The following is an 18,247-nucleotide window of genomic DNA, read 5'->3' as shown; positions in this document are numbered from 1 at the left end:
GCATAAAGTCTGAGTACAGAATGCCCCGCTAGAATCAGTCCGGCAGGAAAGTCTTGGATAACTTCACAAACGCTATCTCCGTCGCCACGGACGAATGTTGGGACGCACGGTCAAGCTGGCAGGACTACATTCGTCGGTAACAGATACTATATCAACGATAGCCATCGCGGCTGTTCACGCTTTCTCTTTAGCATTGCATCTTCTTGTAAAACTATCTACTTCATTCATTCCAGTTCTCGTCATCATGGTCGCTCTTGATATTGTTCGCGCTCACAACGCATCGCTAAAAACTCTACCTCCGAATCTAGTCGCAGTATTCGTTGGAGGCACGAGTGGGATAGGCTTCTTCACTGCTCGCGAATTCGTCCGCACGACCACATCCCCACATGTCTACTTGATCGGCCGCAACGCGACAGAAGCCAGCAAGATTATGGATGAGCTCAACTCGATCAACAGCTCATCCCAGGTTAGCTTCATCCAAAAGGACATCTCGCTCTTGAAGAATGTGGACGAGGCATGTAGTGAGATCAAAAGCAAGGAGGAGCAAGTCAATGTGCTGTTTATGACGTGCGGATACCTCACGATGAAAGGAAGAGACGAGACAGCCGAGGGTCTGGACAGGAAGATGGCTGTGCAATACTACGCACGAATGCGATTCATCTCTCAACTTACACCGCTCCTCAACAAGGCCTCTGAGACTGGCAACCTGTCTCGCGTGGTCGCTGTCCTGGACCCGCAGGCTGGTTTGAGACTCGGGGGCCTTGACTATTCCGACCTCTCCCTCAGACATAGCTTCAGTCTCAAGAACGTCCTGCTCCATGCAAGCTCTATGACGTCTCTCTCCATGGCTCACTTGGCAAATCAGAATCCAAAAACAGCATACATCCACGAATACCCATCTGGTGTCGAGACAGGCGTAACGCGAGAACTCTTCGGCCGCTTCAACGACACTGTCATGGCTACGCTGGGTGGACTATTTCGACGCTTTCTCTTCGTTCCACAAGAGGAAAGCGGCGAAAGACATTTGTTCGCTGCCACGGCGCCGCGCTACGCCCCCAAAGCGGATAGCGCCAAGACAGACGTTATTGGAAGTGATGGTGTGAAAAGCAGTGGAAGCTATCTGCTGAACTGGAACGGGGACATCCTGGCAGATACCAAGAAAGCGCAGAAGCTGAGGGAGGAGGGCGGGCTGGACAAGGTCTGGGGGCATACACAAGAGGTTATGGACAAGATCGAGGAGAGTGGAAGGTTTTGACTTGAGCGGCAATCTGTTATTAGAGTTTGATCGCTGGGCTTGACGTAGGATGGAGCGGGCCGGGAGAGCAATCCATGGGACCAGGACGACTGAGTCGCGCTACGGGTGTGGGGCATATCGATAGGCGCACGTCTTCAAGGCTGCGTGATGCTGAGGCAATGTTGCTTGCCATGCACGAGGCGCAGTTTGTTGGCGTTGGTGAAGTTTCTGCTCTATCTGGAATCAGCCAATATCAGACCTTGTTGTGTTTGTTGGAAAAAGAGAGCACGATGACGCCAGATGTGGGCGCATATAGGGCTGCTGTCTTTCTGCGACGCGACATCGTGGGTGTCCCCAGGAGGGTTGTGTCGGATCGGAATGGCATTCATGCGCTCCTTGCCTACCAGAAACACCTGGCTTCTGCGCCCTCAGCGCGGCACTGGGCCCTCGAGATGAGCAAGCTAGCGTGAACCCCTATTCATGTGCGTGACGATCACCAGGGCCCGGGTCCCCAGCTGCATGTCGCCGGCGGACGATAACGATTACACAACACGAAGCTATCGCGTGCCGAATAATGACTGGCGCGCGTGCAAATTGGGCGCTGTCGCCCGTGGTTGTCTGGTTAGGCCAGCTGTTTCGCATTGATCTTTCGGGCGTGCCACCCCCGTCGGCGTCACCATCGTCGTTTCCCGCTGTGCATCCAACCTCGAGAAGCCGCGGCCAATGGCAGGCGCCGTCCAGCCTTCTCCTTCCCGAGACGCGTCACGCCGTGTTGACGTTGGTGTAGTCGTTGTGGCGGTCTGTTCTCCATTCGCCCTCCAGGGCTATCTGCATGCTCTCGTCCTCCTCAACTGCACTCTGTCGCAACGTTGCTACCGCGCATTCCTTTTTGTGCAGAATCCGGGGGTGCCATTGCGCGTATCGTTCCTGCAGTAGTGCCTCGGGCCTTAAGGTTAGTCAGAGGCTCTAACCAGACCCTGGGCCCCCGACCCGCACGCGCCATTTGGATGCGCGTTTGACCAAGTGCTGACCTTGGGATACAGCCGGCTGCTCCTCCTCCAATTTCACTTGCCCTCGCACTAGGACGCCAGACGCTTCCGAATTGCTGTGCCGTGCGCAGGACAGCCCAGCCCAGCAAGACCCAGCAGGACTGCTTACCCACTACGCTGCAGTCCTCGATTGCTAAGATTACACGCGCGCGAAGTGTGAGCCACTGATATTAAGAGCCCTCTGCTGCCCACCATGGCCACCACCACTGACGACCGGTCCCCTAATCCACCTAATACCGACGCCTACAAAGACGGCTCACCTGACCCCTCTGTCCGCCCCTCTGCAGCCCAGTCCCAGTCCCAGTCTTCCGCCGACCAAACAGGACCGCGCCGTTCCAGCTTCAACTTCTTGCGCCGAACCAGCGGAAAAAGCTCCTCTGAAATCCGCGGCAGCAGCACCAATCGAAGCGTCTCCGGCGGCAAGATGAGCAGGAAGCAAAAGGCCCTCGCCCAGGAGGAGGCTCTCCGCAGGCAGCGCGAAGCTACCATGCTGCCTAAGCAGCCGCCGCGCCTGCCTTCCCACTCGGCCCTTCCCCAGCTCGCGACTTTCGGAGGTGAGGACACGCGCCCAGACTCCATTGCCATTGTCTCCAACAAGGCCGGCACCTACAACCCCACTGCCCACAACTTCAGCCGCCCCTCGACCGACACCTACAGGATGGCTCCCGCTCAACCCAGCCCCGCTGTGGCGCCGCCCGTGCCAGGCTCCTCGCCTTCGACCTACATGGATTACGATCCCTACCCGAGGACCGAGAGCATGACCAACCGCGGTCGCTACAGCTACGCCAGCAGCCAGATCAGCACCGTCAATAGCCCCCGTCGCGTGAGGAGGAGGAAGGACCCCACGCCTTTCAAGTATGTTCTGCTGCATCGCCATAGTCACTGAGCTAACCAGTACCTAGCATCCTTGTCATTGGCACCAAAGGCTGCGGCAAATCTTCTTTCATCGAGTTTCTCCGCACTGCGCTCGCGCTCCCGGTTCGAAAGCGCCCAAACACTCCCTCGCCGCCTGCTACCGCCGTAGGTGGTGGAGACTCGCCGTTCACTTCCGAATTCCTCGAGACCGAAGTTGATGGCGAGAGAGTCGGCGTCACGCTCTGGGACTCCGAGGGCCTCGAGAAGAACATTGTCGACTTCCAGCTGCCCATCATCACCTCGTTCCTCGAGTCCAAGTTCGAAGACACTTTCAGCGAGGAGCAGAAGGTCGTGCGCGCGCCAGGTGTTAAGGATACACACATCCACTGTGTCTTCCTCGTTTTGGATCCGATTCGTCTCGACCAGAACATAGCCGAGGCTCGCAAGAAGTCCAACATTGTCAATGCTGGCAGCGCCATCTTCGGTGGTCTAGACGATCGTCTCGATCTCAACATACTTCGCGAGCTGCAAACCAGGACCACCGTCATCCCAGTCATCAGCAAGGCAGACACAATCACCGGCGCGCACATGCGCTATCTGAAGAAGACTGTCTGGGATACCATCAAGCGCGCAAAGTTGGACCCCTTGGAGGCTTTGAACCTGGACCTTGGCGACGATGACGAAGACCCCGACCGACTTGACGAGCGCGACGAGGACGAATACGAGCAGTCGTCTGAGGGCGAAGGCAAATCAGAAGTTCTGAACAAAATCCTCGAGCGATCTTCTTCGGAAGCTGCGCGCTCCATGGCTTCCTCCAGCTCTTCGACCAGGTCGCACTCTCCTCCCACGTCGCCCCCAAGCGCCAGGAAAGGCCACAGCCGTAAGCCGTCCGCCATGTCCGCCTCGATCCACAGCGAGAGTGCAGAGACTCCGTTCCTGCCTCTCAGCATCATCTCGCCCGATCCTTACGACCCCGAGGTTGTTGGTCGCAGATTCCCATGGGGCTTTGCCGATCCTTACAACCCAGAGCACTGTGACTTCGTCAAACTCAGGGAGAGTGTATTCAGCGATTGGCGCTCTGAGCTACGCGAGGCTTCCCGTGAGCAATGGTACGAAGGCTGGAGAACCACTCGACTGGAAAAGGGCAGACGACGGGTCGTTACATCGGATGGACCTGCCTCCAGGCAGCTCTCTGTTCCTGCGACCAATGGCCGGGCAGCCAGCGCTGGCAGCCGCGAGTATCGCCCATATCGCCCTAGCAACGATTTCTAGGTATCTCGACCCTCAGAACCCAGGCATCCTGCCATACCCGCGGCATCATCGAGTTGGATCCACGACAAGCAACATCGCTGCACAACGCGATCATTCAATCTCTACCCCACGAAGCATCTTCTGAACCTTCGTCATCCATCACAACTCACACCGTACATGTTCACACTTGGAGGTCTCATACGCCTTTTCCTATATCAGTCTGCATCTGGAAGCTTGTGTTTTCATCTGATTTTAAAATTGCGCATACCCTTTTTCTTATTGTTTAGTATATTCTAGATTCATGCCGTTCCGACAAAGTTCATTCCGTTTCACAAAGGATCCGGGTGGTCGATACGTTATTCACGCTGAGCGTAGCCTTTGATAGTATTTGGAGCAATGCGGGAACAGCTTCAATGTGTATTTAGCAAGCGATCGAGGGATCGGTGGAGGGATTGTAGCATGCTGATCGTACGTCTTCGGGAGTAGTAAAAAAACTGTATTTTATGAATCATCCGTTGCTTTTGCTTGTTGACCGTGATCATCCAAGCTAGTATTGCTCGATCCATACTCGCAAGAAACAAGCCCGGTGGAGAAATAAGCTAGGATCAAGGTACAAATTGTGAAAACCAGTACGAAGCCCAGGATCAGTGTCGATAATTTTCGTTGTGTCTTATCCCGAGATACCAGTTGGCGGGCCGGACTCGATGTCTCATTGACCAATCGCCATCTCGTACCTCGCATCGTGCATGTCTTGCGCGCAGCGACCATCGTCCGGCTCTCAACGCTCGTCATTAACGACGAGACCTTCTACATCTGCAATGGCTCCCGGTATCGCGCCTTGAGCGATTTATAAATACAAGGCATGCACCATGCTGTCTTTTCTGCTCTGGCAGCATTCGTTCTCGTCAGCACCGCGTTCACGCTCTTCTTTCGGCTGCCTCAGGATACCGATATGACTTACTCACGGAGCTATGCATCGCTACTCTTTGCTTCCATAGCTACTACAGCGGTAGCTCAGAATGCAACAAAGGTAGATTTGGGGTGGTACGCACCTAAGAAGAGCTGGGTTAATGATCTTGATCAAGTATTAAACGGGACGGGCACCAATGGGTTCGTGTTCAACAGCTCGCAGCTGCCTGTCGGTGTGGAATATGGGACGTACAACTGGTGCAATATGCCTCATGTCCGGAAGAATGAGTATGTCAAGGTAGATGACGACTTTGAGCTGGCGTACGTGGAGGTGTAAGTTGTACTACAATCCCAGTCAATCTAGAGCAGCAACTTACATTCTGCTTAGTATTCATCGCCATCACAAGCGCACACCATATGCCTCGAATACCTTCCCCAAAGAGTCATACCCCTGGGATTGTTCTGACCAAGGTCTCTTCTACTACGGCGAGCCTCTCAATCCCGCTGGCAACACGTCGGCGTCAACATACTGGAGCGTCTATACCAATCCCATCAATCCTTTCGCCGTGAGTGGTTTCAACGGGTCGTGCCAATTCCCTCAAATCACTCGCGAGGGGCTCGACGACTCTCTACAGCATGGCAAGGACCTCTTCGGCGTATACCACGACCTGCTCGGTTTCCTCCCCGACAACATCAACGAAAAGACAATCTGGCGCGTCTCCAACAACGTCATCACCAGCCAAGTTGCCGGCATGCTAATCGAAGGCATGTACAGCCCCAAAGAAAACGTGCCCCTACACGTCCAACCCTCCACCATCGACTCCCTCGCCCCATCCTATTCCTGCCCAGCCGCCTCCTCCCTTTACAGTTCCTACGGCGTTGGCAGCACAGCTACAAACTGGACGCGACATCTCACCGCTACAGCACCTCTCTTCGCCTCTCTCGACGCCATAAGTGGCGTGCCCAGTGATTCATCGGAATGGCACACCTGGTTCGACCACTACTACGACAATCTTTCCGCCCGCCAATGTCACGCCAAAGCCCTACCTTGCAACATCACCAACCCCGCTCTCTGCGTCTCCCAGAACCAGGCCGACACCGTGTATCGCTTGGGGCAGTATGAGTACTCGTTCATTTACCGTGACTCTCCGCTTTCCCTACAAGCAGCTGCTGCTTCCTACGGCGTCTACATGGCAGAGTTGGTACAAAACATGCGTTCCGCACTCGCGGGTCAGAGTCCAGTTCTGTACAGACACAACGTTGCGCACGATGGGTCGTTGGCGCGCTTACTCAGTTTCCTGCAGATCGAACAGATGGTCTGGGTAGGCATGGGTTCGGAAGTCGTGTTTGAGGTTTATCAGAGGAAAGGGTATGAGACTACTGGTGGTACTAGTGGGCGTGAGAAGGCGTATCTACGTATTCTCTGGGGAGGACAGGTGATGAGGAGTTCAAATCCTAGTCTGGGTAATAAGGATGGGGAGGTTGATATGATTGATCTGGAAGTGTTTTTGGGGTATGTGGATGGTTTGGTGGGGAGGCGGGCGAGTATGGTTGTTGGGAACTGTGCGGAGGAGTAGGATTGATGGATGATTTTCTGCACGTATACGAGATTATCCGGGTCTTGGATAAAAAACGAAGCAGTGATAACCGGTTTTGTTGTTGAGTCTCTCGTTGATACGGGTTAGGCCTCATGTTCGCACATCTAGTAACTCCAATCGAAGGACTAGACGTGACGAATTCTCTTCTCAAGGCTAAGCTAGGCTTACTAAACGTGAAGGAAGCCGTGTAGGAGTCGTAAGCGAAGGATTTGTTAAGATGCAACATGCATGTAAGCATGCTGTCAGCTCGAAACCCGCCAATAGAACGTGAGGTATTTGTCTAGCGAACGGGGGCAAGGATCTCGTTACTTCTCGAACTTCTGATGAGGTACTTGGTTTGTTGAATGCAGCGATTTGGAATATACGCACTAGGGGTGATTCTGTTTATTCAGCAAAGCAGCATGTTGGTGTTCTGCGGGATGTATATATATAGGGTCGACAAGTCGCTTTGCTGCAAACAGTCTGTATTGTTGCTGACTTTGATCAACGATACTTTAGGTACATCTGGACAAGTACTGCATCGAGGGAGAACTCATAGGTTCATCAATCATGCCACTTTCGACGAATGCCGAGGTGCTGGAGACGAGCAATGGTCTTGTGAGCACTCTTCGCGGCATGGCCGGTGGCGCGCCGCACAGTTTTAGACCAGGTACGTAATTCTTCCTTATTCCTTACCTTCTCCTTGCTTAACCCTTTCTGGGTCCCCGTTCCAAACGTAACCTTTAGCTGACACATACAACCAGCGCACGCAAAAGGACATCTCCTTACCGGAACGTTCACTCCCAGTACCACGGTATCGGACCTCACTACAGCCCCGCACTTCAACACGGCCTCCACACCAATAACCGTTCGCTTCTCTTCCTCCACCGGGTTTCCCAAGATCGCAGACACGGACTCCAATGCCAATCCCCGCGGCATTGCCATTCGCTTTCACCTACCGCCCAAGGAAGACGGGCGAAGGCAACACACAGATATCGTTGCGCACTCAACGCCATACTTCCCCACACGTACCGGCGCCGAGTTTCTAGAGTTCCTCAAAGCGGCAACGGGGCAGAATGCGGGAGAAGCAGTACCTGAGTTCCTTGGCCGCCATCCCGAGACAGCGAGATTTCTACAGGCTGCGAAGCCTAGTCCAGAGAGCTTTGCGACGGAGAAGTTCTTTGGTGTGAATGCGTTCAAGCTTGTCAAAGAGGACAAGGTTACTGTGGTGAGGTACAGGATTGTGCCCATCACCGGAGAAAAACATCTCGACTCCGAGGCACTGAAGGAAAAGTCTGAATCCTACCTGTTCGACGAGTTGAAGCCGCGTTTGCAGTCTGGACCGATTGGCTTCAAGCTCTTGGCTCAAGTCGCCGAGGAAGGGGATGTGACGGATGATGCGACGGAAATATGGCCTGAGGCGAGGAGGATTGTAGAGCTAGGCGAGATACAGATTGAGAAGACGATGGACGACGCGGAGAGCGCGAAGCAGCAGAAGAGCATCATCTTCGATCCTATTCCGCGGATTGATGGGTTACAACCGAGTGACGATCCGTTGTTGGAGGTGCGCGCTAGTATTTATCTCATTTCGGGAAAGCAAAGGAGATCTGCGGAGGAGCCGGCTAAGGCGGAGGATGCGCTTGCTACTGATGCTGCGGTGGCTGCTACGTGAGGAGGTTCTTGAGGGCTGGATAGGCGGAAGGTAGACAGGCATGCGTGAAATAAAACAACTGGAATACACTCCTTCCTGCGCATGGAATCAATCTTTTTTGTGGTTGAACGACATGTTGTTTGGATCAATGTACCCGAAGACCTCGATTGCTGACGTTTACTTCGGCGACCTGAGTCCATTTGGTTATGTGAAAGCGTCCAATGGAGATTGAAATGGAGTCACGTTCCAGTAGGAGTAGTAGTGCCTTACTGTTCTTGGACCCTCAATCTGGCGCAGGGCTGATATGTAAGGGTGCAGCCATAGCCGCAGCAACAACGGCGAAGTCGTGCATCTGTTTTTGTGCCGAAGGTTAACCTAGAACTGAGTGAGTACCGTGCACAGACCCATAGCCAAATAACCGGGACCCTCTAAGAGGGCTGTCCTTCCAGCTGCTACTGGGATGGCAGGGTTTATTGGGAACTTAGTCGAATCCGGCGACACTCAGGGTAACCCTAACAATGCTACTGCCATTTTGAGCAACATCGCAAATCTATTTGCCATACAGCAGCGAGCCTCTCGCCGCATGAACTTTGACTGTTAATCTGGGCAAGTCTGGGATACATCGGATGAGTCTGAATAGTCGGCGCCCTTCGTCGTTGAATATCGGGATGATCCGTCTCACCGGCAGGGTCGCGGTGGCCGAATTGTGTCTCGTTTGCTGATCAAGCGATGATCTAAGACCGCTCTTTGTTCTCTTATCTTTCCAAGAAGAGGCTTGACTACTGTGCTGCATATTTCCAGTCAGCTTCGAGGGTGAAATGCTATTCGCCGGGTAATGGTTAGTGGTGGGTGAAGGAGTTTTGTGATAGGGCATCGTAGGCGAGAATGACCTTCCATCCTAGAGAAAGAGCCACCGCTCTCAGCCTAGTGGAAAATGCTATGTGACCAGACGACTACGTGAGAGGTTGGTGCTGTGTGATGTGTTCCCTAATTGGTTTGCTCAGTAAGCACTCTTTGCGTGTTGAACATCATCATGCTGGAACTGGTGATCGATAGTCCTAACCAACATCTGAATAGTATTGAGCTAGATCTCTGCTACCAGTCAGTTGGAAAGGGTCTTTGCGAGACTGCACATTGCCGATGCCGTAGCATCCGAGGCTGTGCCGTAGCCGTGAGGTGATCCGATGCATCTGAATCTTACATGTCCAGCCTGCGCATACCGTACGCATCTAGCTAGTTGAAATCGAAGGCTCTTTGTTGTGGGGCAGAGGGTGCAGGCGCGACCGCAGTTTTGGAGGACGAGGACGTGCAGTGGGAAAGACTGCCGAATGAGATGAAAGTGGAGCTGCGGGGAAGATGACGGGCTGGCTTGGCACGTCCCACGTCGAGGCCTCGACGGCGTGCCTCCCAGATCGCAGACCTCTATTGGTATTATTTTTCTGCTATCGATTCTCTGGCCTCAGCTTTGTGGACTGCAAACAGCCTGCACGCCACCATACAGGGTTCTATTCTCACGAAAGCCACTACACAGCATTTGTTACCAAAAGCAGCGATGGCTTACGGCGACCATGCTCTCCGCAAAGCTCGAGACAGTAGTAAGCTATATACCAGCCTACTTGAATGTAGGAAAGGATTGAATTGTGTATTATCTTAATCCACTTCACGCTATTATTGACCATTCCTGTACCTCTTGTGCACACCCTGTGGAGCAGATTTACCACGCTGCTGCCGTGCACAAAACTTCATTCGCCGGGAGACCGACTTACGAACCGACATAGTGGCTCAAGTTCATTTCTTGCATCTTTCCTTTCCTCTTGCGGACCCTGTACGACGTTGTGCGTAAGGGTTTCGTTGCGTTCGTAAGCGCGTTGTACACCAAATCTACGAAGCAATCTACATTCTTACAGGCGGAGAGTCCGTCCTCCTAGCTGGGAAGTCAATATTATTTGTCTCGATCACGTTATCCTGCGTTGTCAGTCGATCCGCTTCCAGATTCGAAGGTCTTTCATCCCGTTCATACCGGTTATCCTCCACACTCGACCACGGCCACCCTTGTTGGCCCTTATATCGACTATACTGGCTGTTTGCGCATGGCTCCTCGCTTAAACTGTGCATCTCGTCGGCGAAGTCGTTCGTCGTCATTGCAGGGCCGATACTGTGGCGCTCTCCGGGATATTTCACAAGTACTGCGGCGGTCGGCGGGATCAAATAACTACCAAACACGATTAGTCGCACTCGAGTGAATCCGGGAAATACTTTCAGTATCACTCACACGCTAGAAACGCACCAGATTAAGCCAACCTTGGCGCACACTTCCTTCTCTGCAAAGCACAACACGCTGTCTCGACGACTTCCAGACATGCCTACGCCACTATCACCCCACAAAGACTTTGCGCTTGTCATCGCCACGAGAGCGGCGTCCGGACTTTCCGTCATAGGCTCAACAATCATCATCACTACTTTCGTGTGTTTTCCCTTCTTCAGAAAACGTACGTTGACTTGCTTCGATGCGTTACAAGAGCTGATATAGCGCAGCAATTAACCGTCTGGTATTCTTCGCGACATTCGGGAACATCTTGACGAACATCGCGACTTTGATGTCGATTGCAGTCTTACCAAAGGATTCTGAACCCCCGTCCGGTCTCTGCGAGTTCCAGGGTCTCATGATCCAATGGTTCTTGATCACAGATGCGCTCTTCTGTTTATCGATGGCTACGAATGTATTCCTGGTGTTTTTCTATGGATACGATGCCCAGCAACTTCGCCATTTGGAGAAGTGGTATGTCGCGTGTAGTTATGGGATCCCAGCTTTACCAGTCCTCGTCTACTTCATCTTGGGTAGAACGGGAAACGAGATTATCGGATCAGCAACTCTTTGGTGCTGGGTATCGTCTGACGTCGAGTGGATGCGGATTGCGTTTTTCTACGCTCCTACCTGGTAAGTCCAATCCTCGTCAAGCCAAGCGCACGACTAATCGCGCCAGGATTGTTATCACTACTACTATCAGCATCTACATCATCACCGGTTATCGGATCTGGAGGAAGCGGGCCGAACTACGCTCCGTTTCTCGAAGCTCGCACCAACATATAGCCAGAAACTCCTTCACTGCTGCTACCGAGAACACTACCCCGCATCCTTTTGTGGGTGCAAACAATATCGTGGTGACGACACAGATTAAATGCGACGTTCAGCCAGAGGACGCCATCTCACGCTGTGTCTCTCCCGAGCCGGATCAAAGCTCCATCAATTCGTTTTCGAGCACCCGCTTGCTTTCCACGAGCAAACACGACGATACGGCGACGGAAGCACTACCAGCCTCGGATGCAGCTCGTACGTCCAGGATACAGATCGAGGATGTTGAAGCGCAGCGACATCCACACAATGGTACGAGAGGTCGGAACGGGTACAGGGCGACCGTCATTGCGACAAGCCCTGCAGAAACCTCGGCAACCCCGGCTACATTATTGACAACGCGTCCTGTCGCCAAGCGGACCGCAGAAGGTCATGCTGCAGCCATGGCATACTTCCAAGTCGCCTTCCTCATGTTCGTAGCCTTGCTTGTCGTCTGGCTACCCAGCAGCATCAACCGCATGTACCAATTCACGCACAGAAACCGCTCGAGCTTCGCTCTCAACATCATCTCCGCGATCGTCTTGCCTCTTCAAGGAGCCTGGAACGCAACAATCTACATATTCACAACCCGCTCCGAGTGTAGAAGAGCTTGGGGTACGGTCAAATACAAGCTGACTGGCAGCCCATTACAACATCATCTGCGACGAGATGCCTATCGCAAGGAAACTATGACGAGCTCTCGCGACACGCAGGACTCTGGCGCCGAGATTGCGCTAGATGATTTCCACAAGCACGACGTCCATGTACGTCACGCTGAGGTGTCGAATGGCCAAGCCACTGAAGAAGGCAAAGCTCGGCTTCATCCAGAGCCGTGGTGATGCGTCAATGTTTCTCCACGTCGTCGTACTACTGTGGCGTTTCAACAGTGCTACGTGGCTCGAGTCAGCTCACCGTGTTTCGAGCCATCGTGCTCTGACCTTTTGTATCATCATTTCTTATTTTTATCAATGGTTCTCTATTCTTGGGTTGCGTGCAGCTTACTGTCATTCCCGGTGTTTCTAAATTTCGGCGGATCATGAGTTTTGGAATTTGAGTCTTCCGTCAGTCGTTATCATGATACCCTAAGATTTGTGTACGGCGTTATACTAGATCTGGGGCGATCTATTGGGCTCAGGGCACACAGAAGAGGACGGTACAGCCTCAATGGCTCTGGGGAACTTGATTGTACTTGTGTTGCAGTGAGGAGAACGAAGTATGTGCTTTGTTGAAAGTCCCAATATCATTACATATTACGTGAAAGTAATCGATAAATTCGTGAAATCACCGCCTCGCACTCATCATTCCATGATAACATCGCCATCCTGCGCAACTTCATCCGTACCCCTACTCCTCGGCACGAGGATACTCCTCAAAATACAAAGCTGACCGTTATCCGGACAGATCTTCTCCCTGTTCAACTGCTTATCCACAGGTCCAGTCGGTCCACCCGAGAACTTAGCCTGACCAAACAGCTTGACTTGTCTCGGATCACTCTCGGGATACTCCTCATCGCCCCATCTGCCCTTGAAGTTCAACCACGCCGTCGGCGCCTGACCATCATAAGCCGAGAAAGCCGAGTTCCCAGCGTCGAATTTGTAGAAGTTTGCGGATAGGAGAGGATCCCACATCACACCTCGGTCTGTGTAGTCTTCCAAGACGCCGCCGGGAAGATTGAGGTTGGGGATGGTGTGATCGTGGGTTCCGGAGATGGCGTAGTTGGCATGCGAGCCTTTGGAGGAGTATGCGATGGGTCTGTCGCCGGTCTTCTCGACGGTTCCGTAGCGGAAGGCTTGGCCGTTTGCGTGTTGAGAGTACCAGATTGCCTCGGGAGAACCGTTTGCGAAACGTACCATGACGTGTTCCCAATCGCCTACGTGGTTGCCTTGTCGGCGTGTTAGGACTGAACAGTTTCATAGTATGGATGGGAGAAGGCTGTACCAAAGTTCAGTTTGCTCCATCCTAGTACCTCACCGCCGTAGTTGTAGGCGTAGAAGTACATGTAGAAAGCATCAACGTTGCCGTTGCCCTTGTCGTTCACGATAATGGCCGCTGTGGTAGCTCCTTCGGTCTTGCCCTGCGCGTTGGGTTTTGTGCCCTTGATCCATGTGGGATCTTTGGTCACGTCGTCGTTGGATGTGAGCCAGACGTCGCTGCCCATCTGATCGAGGTTGGAAGTAGTTAGGGGCTTTGAAGGACCAGAAACCTCGTTGAACTCCACTCGCGGAGTCGTATGGTTCAGGAAGGCTTGTATATCGGTGGGATAGTAGGCATCCTGCGAGTGAAGGTAGACGATGGGCGCTAAAGAGCAGTTAGTCGAATTCGATGTACAATTACAGACAGCGAAGCAAGATCGTGTATCACTGCTTACCATATCTGAGTACATACTCGGGAACGCCATTTGGCGCCTGCCTTTCGTCGAGTGCGAGCGGCGCGCAGCTGACCAAAGATACGGCCATGGTAGCCAGCGCAACAAGTGGTCTGAAAGCCATCGTGTCGTCTTGAGATATATAACGAAGGCAGTGGTTGTGAAGGGGATCTGTGTCAGTTTGCGCACAAGAGAAACTCAGCTGCTGAATCACTGCTTCTCTTATACAAACGCCTACGCCCAGCTGACTACCGAGTCACCCCCTTCACAACCGCATCAGACGAACGGTTTACCCACCCATTCTCCTCCACCAAACCCCATGCGCTAGCGACATTCCGTCTATGCATGGCAGACATACTCGTACTAATTCGCCTGTGTCCCCGAGCAATAATCAGCTGCCCACGCCAATAGTCGGGGAGGCCGGCACACGTGCGAACACATTTGATGGGTGACCAAAAGCAAGCGTTCGGTTCGGTTGGAATTGACAGCGGGTGTGGCTTGGATGATTGGTTCTCGAGCGCTAGGGCCCTGATAGCGAGCCGGATGTGGCGATCCGCGCCAGAGGGATGTGCCGACATTGATAGGGTGAAGGCTAAAGTGATCCACGTCTGAAACATGGTGATGTTGAGTATGCACATGCGATAACTTGCACTGGCAGAACTGATGCAGGGGCTGTGAGAGGGCTTTGGGTAAAATTGCCGGTCGCGCTTGGCAAGACTACGCAGGCGTAGGTGTTGTACAGCTCCATGGATCATATCCTACAGCCAGTTGCTAGAATACAAAGGTTCGCGCAAACTTGCGATCCATCTCCTCATACTCCTCCTTGAGCATTTTGCTTCTGAGCTTGTTGAGCCGAAGAATGACGCCCTCTTCTTCACCCTCTAGGTTCTCCACGCCCTCATCCAGGGCCTTGGTGCCCTTGACCTTCCACACCAGCCCCTTCAGACCTCCGCTCTTCGCCTGATCCCGCTTCTCACGGGCCTCAGCAGCCAAGTAAGTCATGATCTTCCCCCACGATTCGAGACCGACCTCCTCGCACTTTTCGCACTTCTTGCGGAGGTCGTCGTTGGCGCGTATGGGTTCGAGCGATTGCGCGAGCTTGGAGGTAGAGACACCATCGCGCACCCATGAGAGGCCCTGTTGGCGTTGACTAGATGAGTCGCCGGCTGTCGCAAAAAGAATCTCGCCAATATAGTTCTTCAGGGCGGCTTCTTCGCAGCGGTCGCTTTCTTTGCGGAGGAGTGGTTCGTCGCCGGAAGGTGGCACCTCTGGATAGTCGGGTTCACGCAGCAAGCTGAACAGAGTACCGACGAGAGAAGAATCTTTTTGTGCCTGCACCACAGGGATATGCGCCTCTTGGGCTTCGATACGAGCACGGAGCAGCGAGACGAAGATTGGGAGTGCGGACGATACTCTTCGTTGTTCCGCTAGAAAAGTAGCCAGGTTTGTCGCCGCGTAGAGAATGTTTGGTGTTACTGCTTCCTTGGGTGCCGTAGACGACAGAATGGCACTGTCTCGGTCGATGACTGTCGAGGGCTCGGGCGTGGGTAGGCCTGCAATGGCAATGTCAAGTGCCCATCTATACATTTCCTCCGCCGAGTCGGGGAGTTTTCTGAAGTTGAGCCAGTCGGCATAGCTCAACGCAGCTGACAGCCGTTGATATGTTGTAAACCCCTTAGAGGTGATGACCTTGAGGTAGAACGTCTCTGGTGCTTCCGCCGCGGGAAAGCGATGCTCCTCATCTGGTGGCTCGGGCATGCCGGGAAGAACAGCTTTCGGTCGTGGATTCGAGGGCGATTGAATGAATTCTGGCGCCCACACGTTTCTCCTCCACTTGTCCGTCACCCATCCATCTAACCTCTCTGCAGCATTACCCATGCCCATCAAGACTTCGTAGTACCCTTGTCGCCACTCCTCGCTTTTGGCCGTCAGATCGAAGCCTGCCTTGCCTACACCGGGCACTAAGATCCCCCCCTCTTCCTGTTCAGACAGACCTGCGCCATCCTTGTTCGGGTGTTCCAATCGGTTCAGCGCATATTCCAGCTCTGAGTAGACGCGCGCCCAGTTGGGGAAACCCTCTTCTTCGTTATTTTCGGGCACCTGCCACCACTTTCCTCGCCGGAACCTGAATCTCGTAATCAGACTCCACTCATGCGGCGACGGAAACGCCCGCTCTTGCTGCTCGCTCAATATGCCTAGACTTGCGATACTGACGCACGATGAGAGGAGGAAGATGAGGATGCTGTATCGCACACTCAGTTTCGCCGTCTCCTTTATGAATTTCTTGTGGTTGGCGCTAATGGAGAACAGACGTTGTAGTTGGCCGTTGGAGAGGTGCTGGCCCGAGGGATATAGGAACGGTAGCTGTGGCCGGGGCGAGCCCTGGTGCGCGACGAGGAATTGGCGGGGATGTTTGTTCGAGAACTGGCGTGGACATGGGCGGTCAGAGGTACGCGATGTCGGAGGCCTCAGCGAGCCGTGTGGGAGCTTTGCTCGATGCGCCGGGGGCCGCATGATGCTTTGCGACTGCAATTCTGTCGCTTGGGGGGTGCATCGATGCCGTAGTTCACGCGCCAAGACAATCTTGCGCGACCGCCCGGCAGAAAAAGTTCAGGATCTCCATTCTCGTTTCGCGACGCTCCTACAGATCTACACCATTTTTGCGCGCCCACCATGTCCAAATCTAAAATTGACACCCCCGAGAAGAAGCGCAAGCGCGACGCCGAGGCAGCAGAGGATGCGCCGAAGAAGTCCAAAAAATCCAAGAAGACAGACAATGTCCAAGATGCGCCTGCAGTCGAAGCGACCGAGGTGAAGAAGGAAAAGAAAGACAAGAAGGATAAGAAGGATAAGAAGTCTAAGAAGTCCAAGGACAATGTCGACACGTCGGCCGTCGAGGATGCCTTAGAAGACGCAAAGAAGGAGAAGAAGGAAAAGAAATCGAAAAAGTCCAAGAAGTCCAAGGATGCGGATGTCTCTGAGGATGCGCAAGAGGCTGATCTTATCGATGAGATGAAGAACTCAGAGAACTTCATCAGCGTTAACGATGACGAACCAATGCCCGATGCCACCGAGGACGCGCCTGCGAAGAAGGAAAAGAAATCCAAGAAAGAGAAGAAGGACAAGAAGTCGAAGAAGAGCAAAGCCGCTGCCGCATCTGAGGACACACCTATGGAAGACGCAGCTGAGGAACAGAACGGCGTAGCTGAGGATACCCCAGCAGAGACAAACGGTGCAGACTCTGACTCCAAGGCTGCTAAGAAGGAAAAGAAGAAAGACAAGAAGGAGAAGAAGGAGAAAAAAGAGAAGAAGGCAAAGAAGGCGGCAGAAACAGAGACGAATGGCGAAACCTCTACTGAAGAGCCCAAGGCCGAGACCAACGGTGAAGCCTCTACAGAAGACGCAGATGTAGACGTTGAGGGTGGCGCCGAAGTCGAGGTAGAGGGAGAGGAAGCTCAAGCCGCAGTCGAGGCTAACAAGGGCCGTTTCATCGTCTTCGTCGGTACGTCCTATGTAAATTCCGATCTATCATACCCATCTAACGTACAATTCCAGGCAACCTTCCTTACAGTGCTACGAAGGAGCAAATCGAGAAGCATTTCGAAAAGATCAAGCCCACCGACATCCGTCTCCGTACATACAAGGGCACTGAGAAGTTCATGGGCACCTGCTTCATCGAATTCGACCGCTACGACCGTATGGTGACGTGCTTGAAGAAGTACCACCACTCCCTCTTCGCCGACCCCAAGAAGAAGGAGGGAAGGAAGATCAACGTGGAGCTGAGGTAAGATTTCAATAATCTGGCTTGTCTACGCGCATCGCTAGCCCCCATCCATCTGGATCCCATTTCAAGTACAAGACGAGAACACATACTAACACCACCCAACAGCGCAGGAGGCGGCGGCAACAGCGAAGCCCGCAAGTCCAAAATCTCCGCCAAGAACGAGAAGCTCCACGACGAGCGTGCCCGCGACCGCGTCAAGAAGACGGAACTCGAAATGAAGCAGAGCGAGCGCAAGGCGAAGAAGGAGGCCAAGTCGGGCAAGAAGGACGGTGATGACGCCGAGGCTGGAGAGGAGGCTGCTGCAGCAGACGAACCCTCTGAGGCCGCTACGTTTGGCATGAACCCTGCGCGTTTGGCTATGATGCAGGGTCCTGAGCGACCGCAGCATAGGTCGAGATATTGAGGACTGGATCTACAGTGAGGATGGGGATAATGTACGAGGCGATTTGCTGCGATTTGT

General features: G+C 53.4%; 7 protein-coding genes across 7 annotated transcripts; 5 read left to right on the top strand and 2 right to left on the bottom strand.

Moving 5' to 3' along the window:
- Positions 1 to 244: 244 nt before the first annotated feature.
- On the top strand, positions 245 to 1,255 carry J4E92_002546 (uncharacterized protein; the record flags this gene model as incomplete). The annotated part of the gene is made up of 1 exon (XM_051493949.1): positions 245 to 1,255. One exon carries the CDS (start codon positions 245 to 247, stop codon positions 1,253 to 1,255), a length of 1,011 nt encoding a protein of 336 aa, XP_051355628.1.
- Positions 1,256 to 2,476: 1,221 nt separating this feature from the next.
- J4E92_002545 (uncharacterized protein) lies at positions 2,477 to 4,410 on the top strand (the record flags this gene model as incomplete). The annotated part of the gene is made up of 2 exons (XM_051493948.1): positions 2,477 to 3,138; positions 3,186 to 4,410. 2 exons carry the CDS (start codon positions 2,477 to 2,479, stop codon positions 4,408 to 4,410), a joined length of 1,887 nt encoding a protein of 628 aa, XP_051355627.1.
- Positions 4,411 to 5,563: 1,153 nt separating this feature from the next.
- Positions 5,564 to 6,875, top strand: J4E92_002544 (uncharacterized protein; the record flags this gene model as incomplete). Its single annotated transcript, XM_051493947.1, has 2 exons — positions 5,564 to 5,631; positions 5,687 to 6,875. 2 exons carry the CDS (start codon positions 5,564 to 5,566, stop codon positions 6,873 to 6,875), a joined length of 1,257 nt encoding a protein of 418 aa, XP_051355626.1.
- A 570-nt stretch (positions 6,876 to 7,445) lies between these two features.
- Positions 7,446 to 8,547, top strand: J4E92_002543 (uncharacterized protein; the record flags this gene model as incomplete). Its single annotated transcript, XM_051493946.1, has 2 exons — positions 7,446 to 7,545; positions 7,640 to 8,547. The coding sequence occupies 2 exons, from the start codon at positions 7,446 to 7,448 to the stop codon at positions 8,545 to 8,547; spliced, it is 1,008 nt and encodes a 335-aa protein (XP_051355625.1).
- A 4,389-nt stretch (positions 8,548 to 12,936) lies between these two features.
- J4E92_002542 (uncharacterized protein) lies at positions 12,937 to 14,094 on the bottom strand (the record flags this gene model as incomplete). Its single annotated transcript, XM_051493945.1, has 3 exons — positions 12,937 to 13,520; positions 13,577 to 13,936; positions 14,007 to 14,094. The coding sequence occupies 3 exons, from the start codon at positions 14,092 to 14,094 to the stop codon at positions 12,937 to 12,939; spliced, it is 1,032 nt and encodes a 343-aa protein (XP_051355624.1).
- Positions 14,095 to 14,774: 680 nt separating this feature from the next.
- On the bottom strand, positions 14,775 to 16,517 carry J4E92_002541 (uncharacterized protein; the record flags this gene model as incomplete). Its single annotated transcript, XM_051493944.1, has 1 exon — positions 14,775 to 16,517. The coding sequence occupies one exon, from the start codon at positions 16,515 to 16,517 to the stop codon at positions 14,775 to 14,777; it is 1,743 nt and encodes a 580-aa protein (XP_051355623.1).
- Positions 16,518 to 16,676: 159 nt separating this feature from the next.
- Positions 16,677 to 18,190, top strand: J4E92_002540 (uncharacterized protein; the record flags this gene model as incomplete). The annotated part of the gene is made up of 3 exons (XM_051493943.1): positions 16,677 to 17,505; positions 17,559 to 17,787; positions 17,893 to 18,190. 3 exons carry the CDS (start codon positions 16,677 to 16,679, stop codon positions 18,188 to 18,190), a joined length of 1,356 nt encoding a protein of 451 aa, XP_051355622.1.
- Positions 18,191 to 18,247: the final 57 nt, after the last annotated feature.

The sequence above is a fragment of the Alternaria infectoria genome, assembly GCF_024043175.1.
Source record: "Alternaria infectoria strain BMP 0036 chromosome Unknown scaffold_3, whole genome shotgun sequence".
Classification (NCBI taxonomy): domain Eukaryota; kingdom Fungi; phylum Ascomycota; class Dothideomycetes; order Pleosporales; family Pleosporaceae; genus Alternaria; species Alternaria infectoria.
This window is presented reverse-complemented; position numbering and strand designations above follow the sequence as displayed.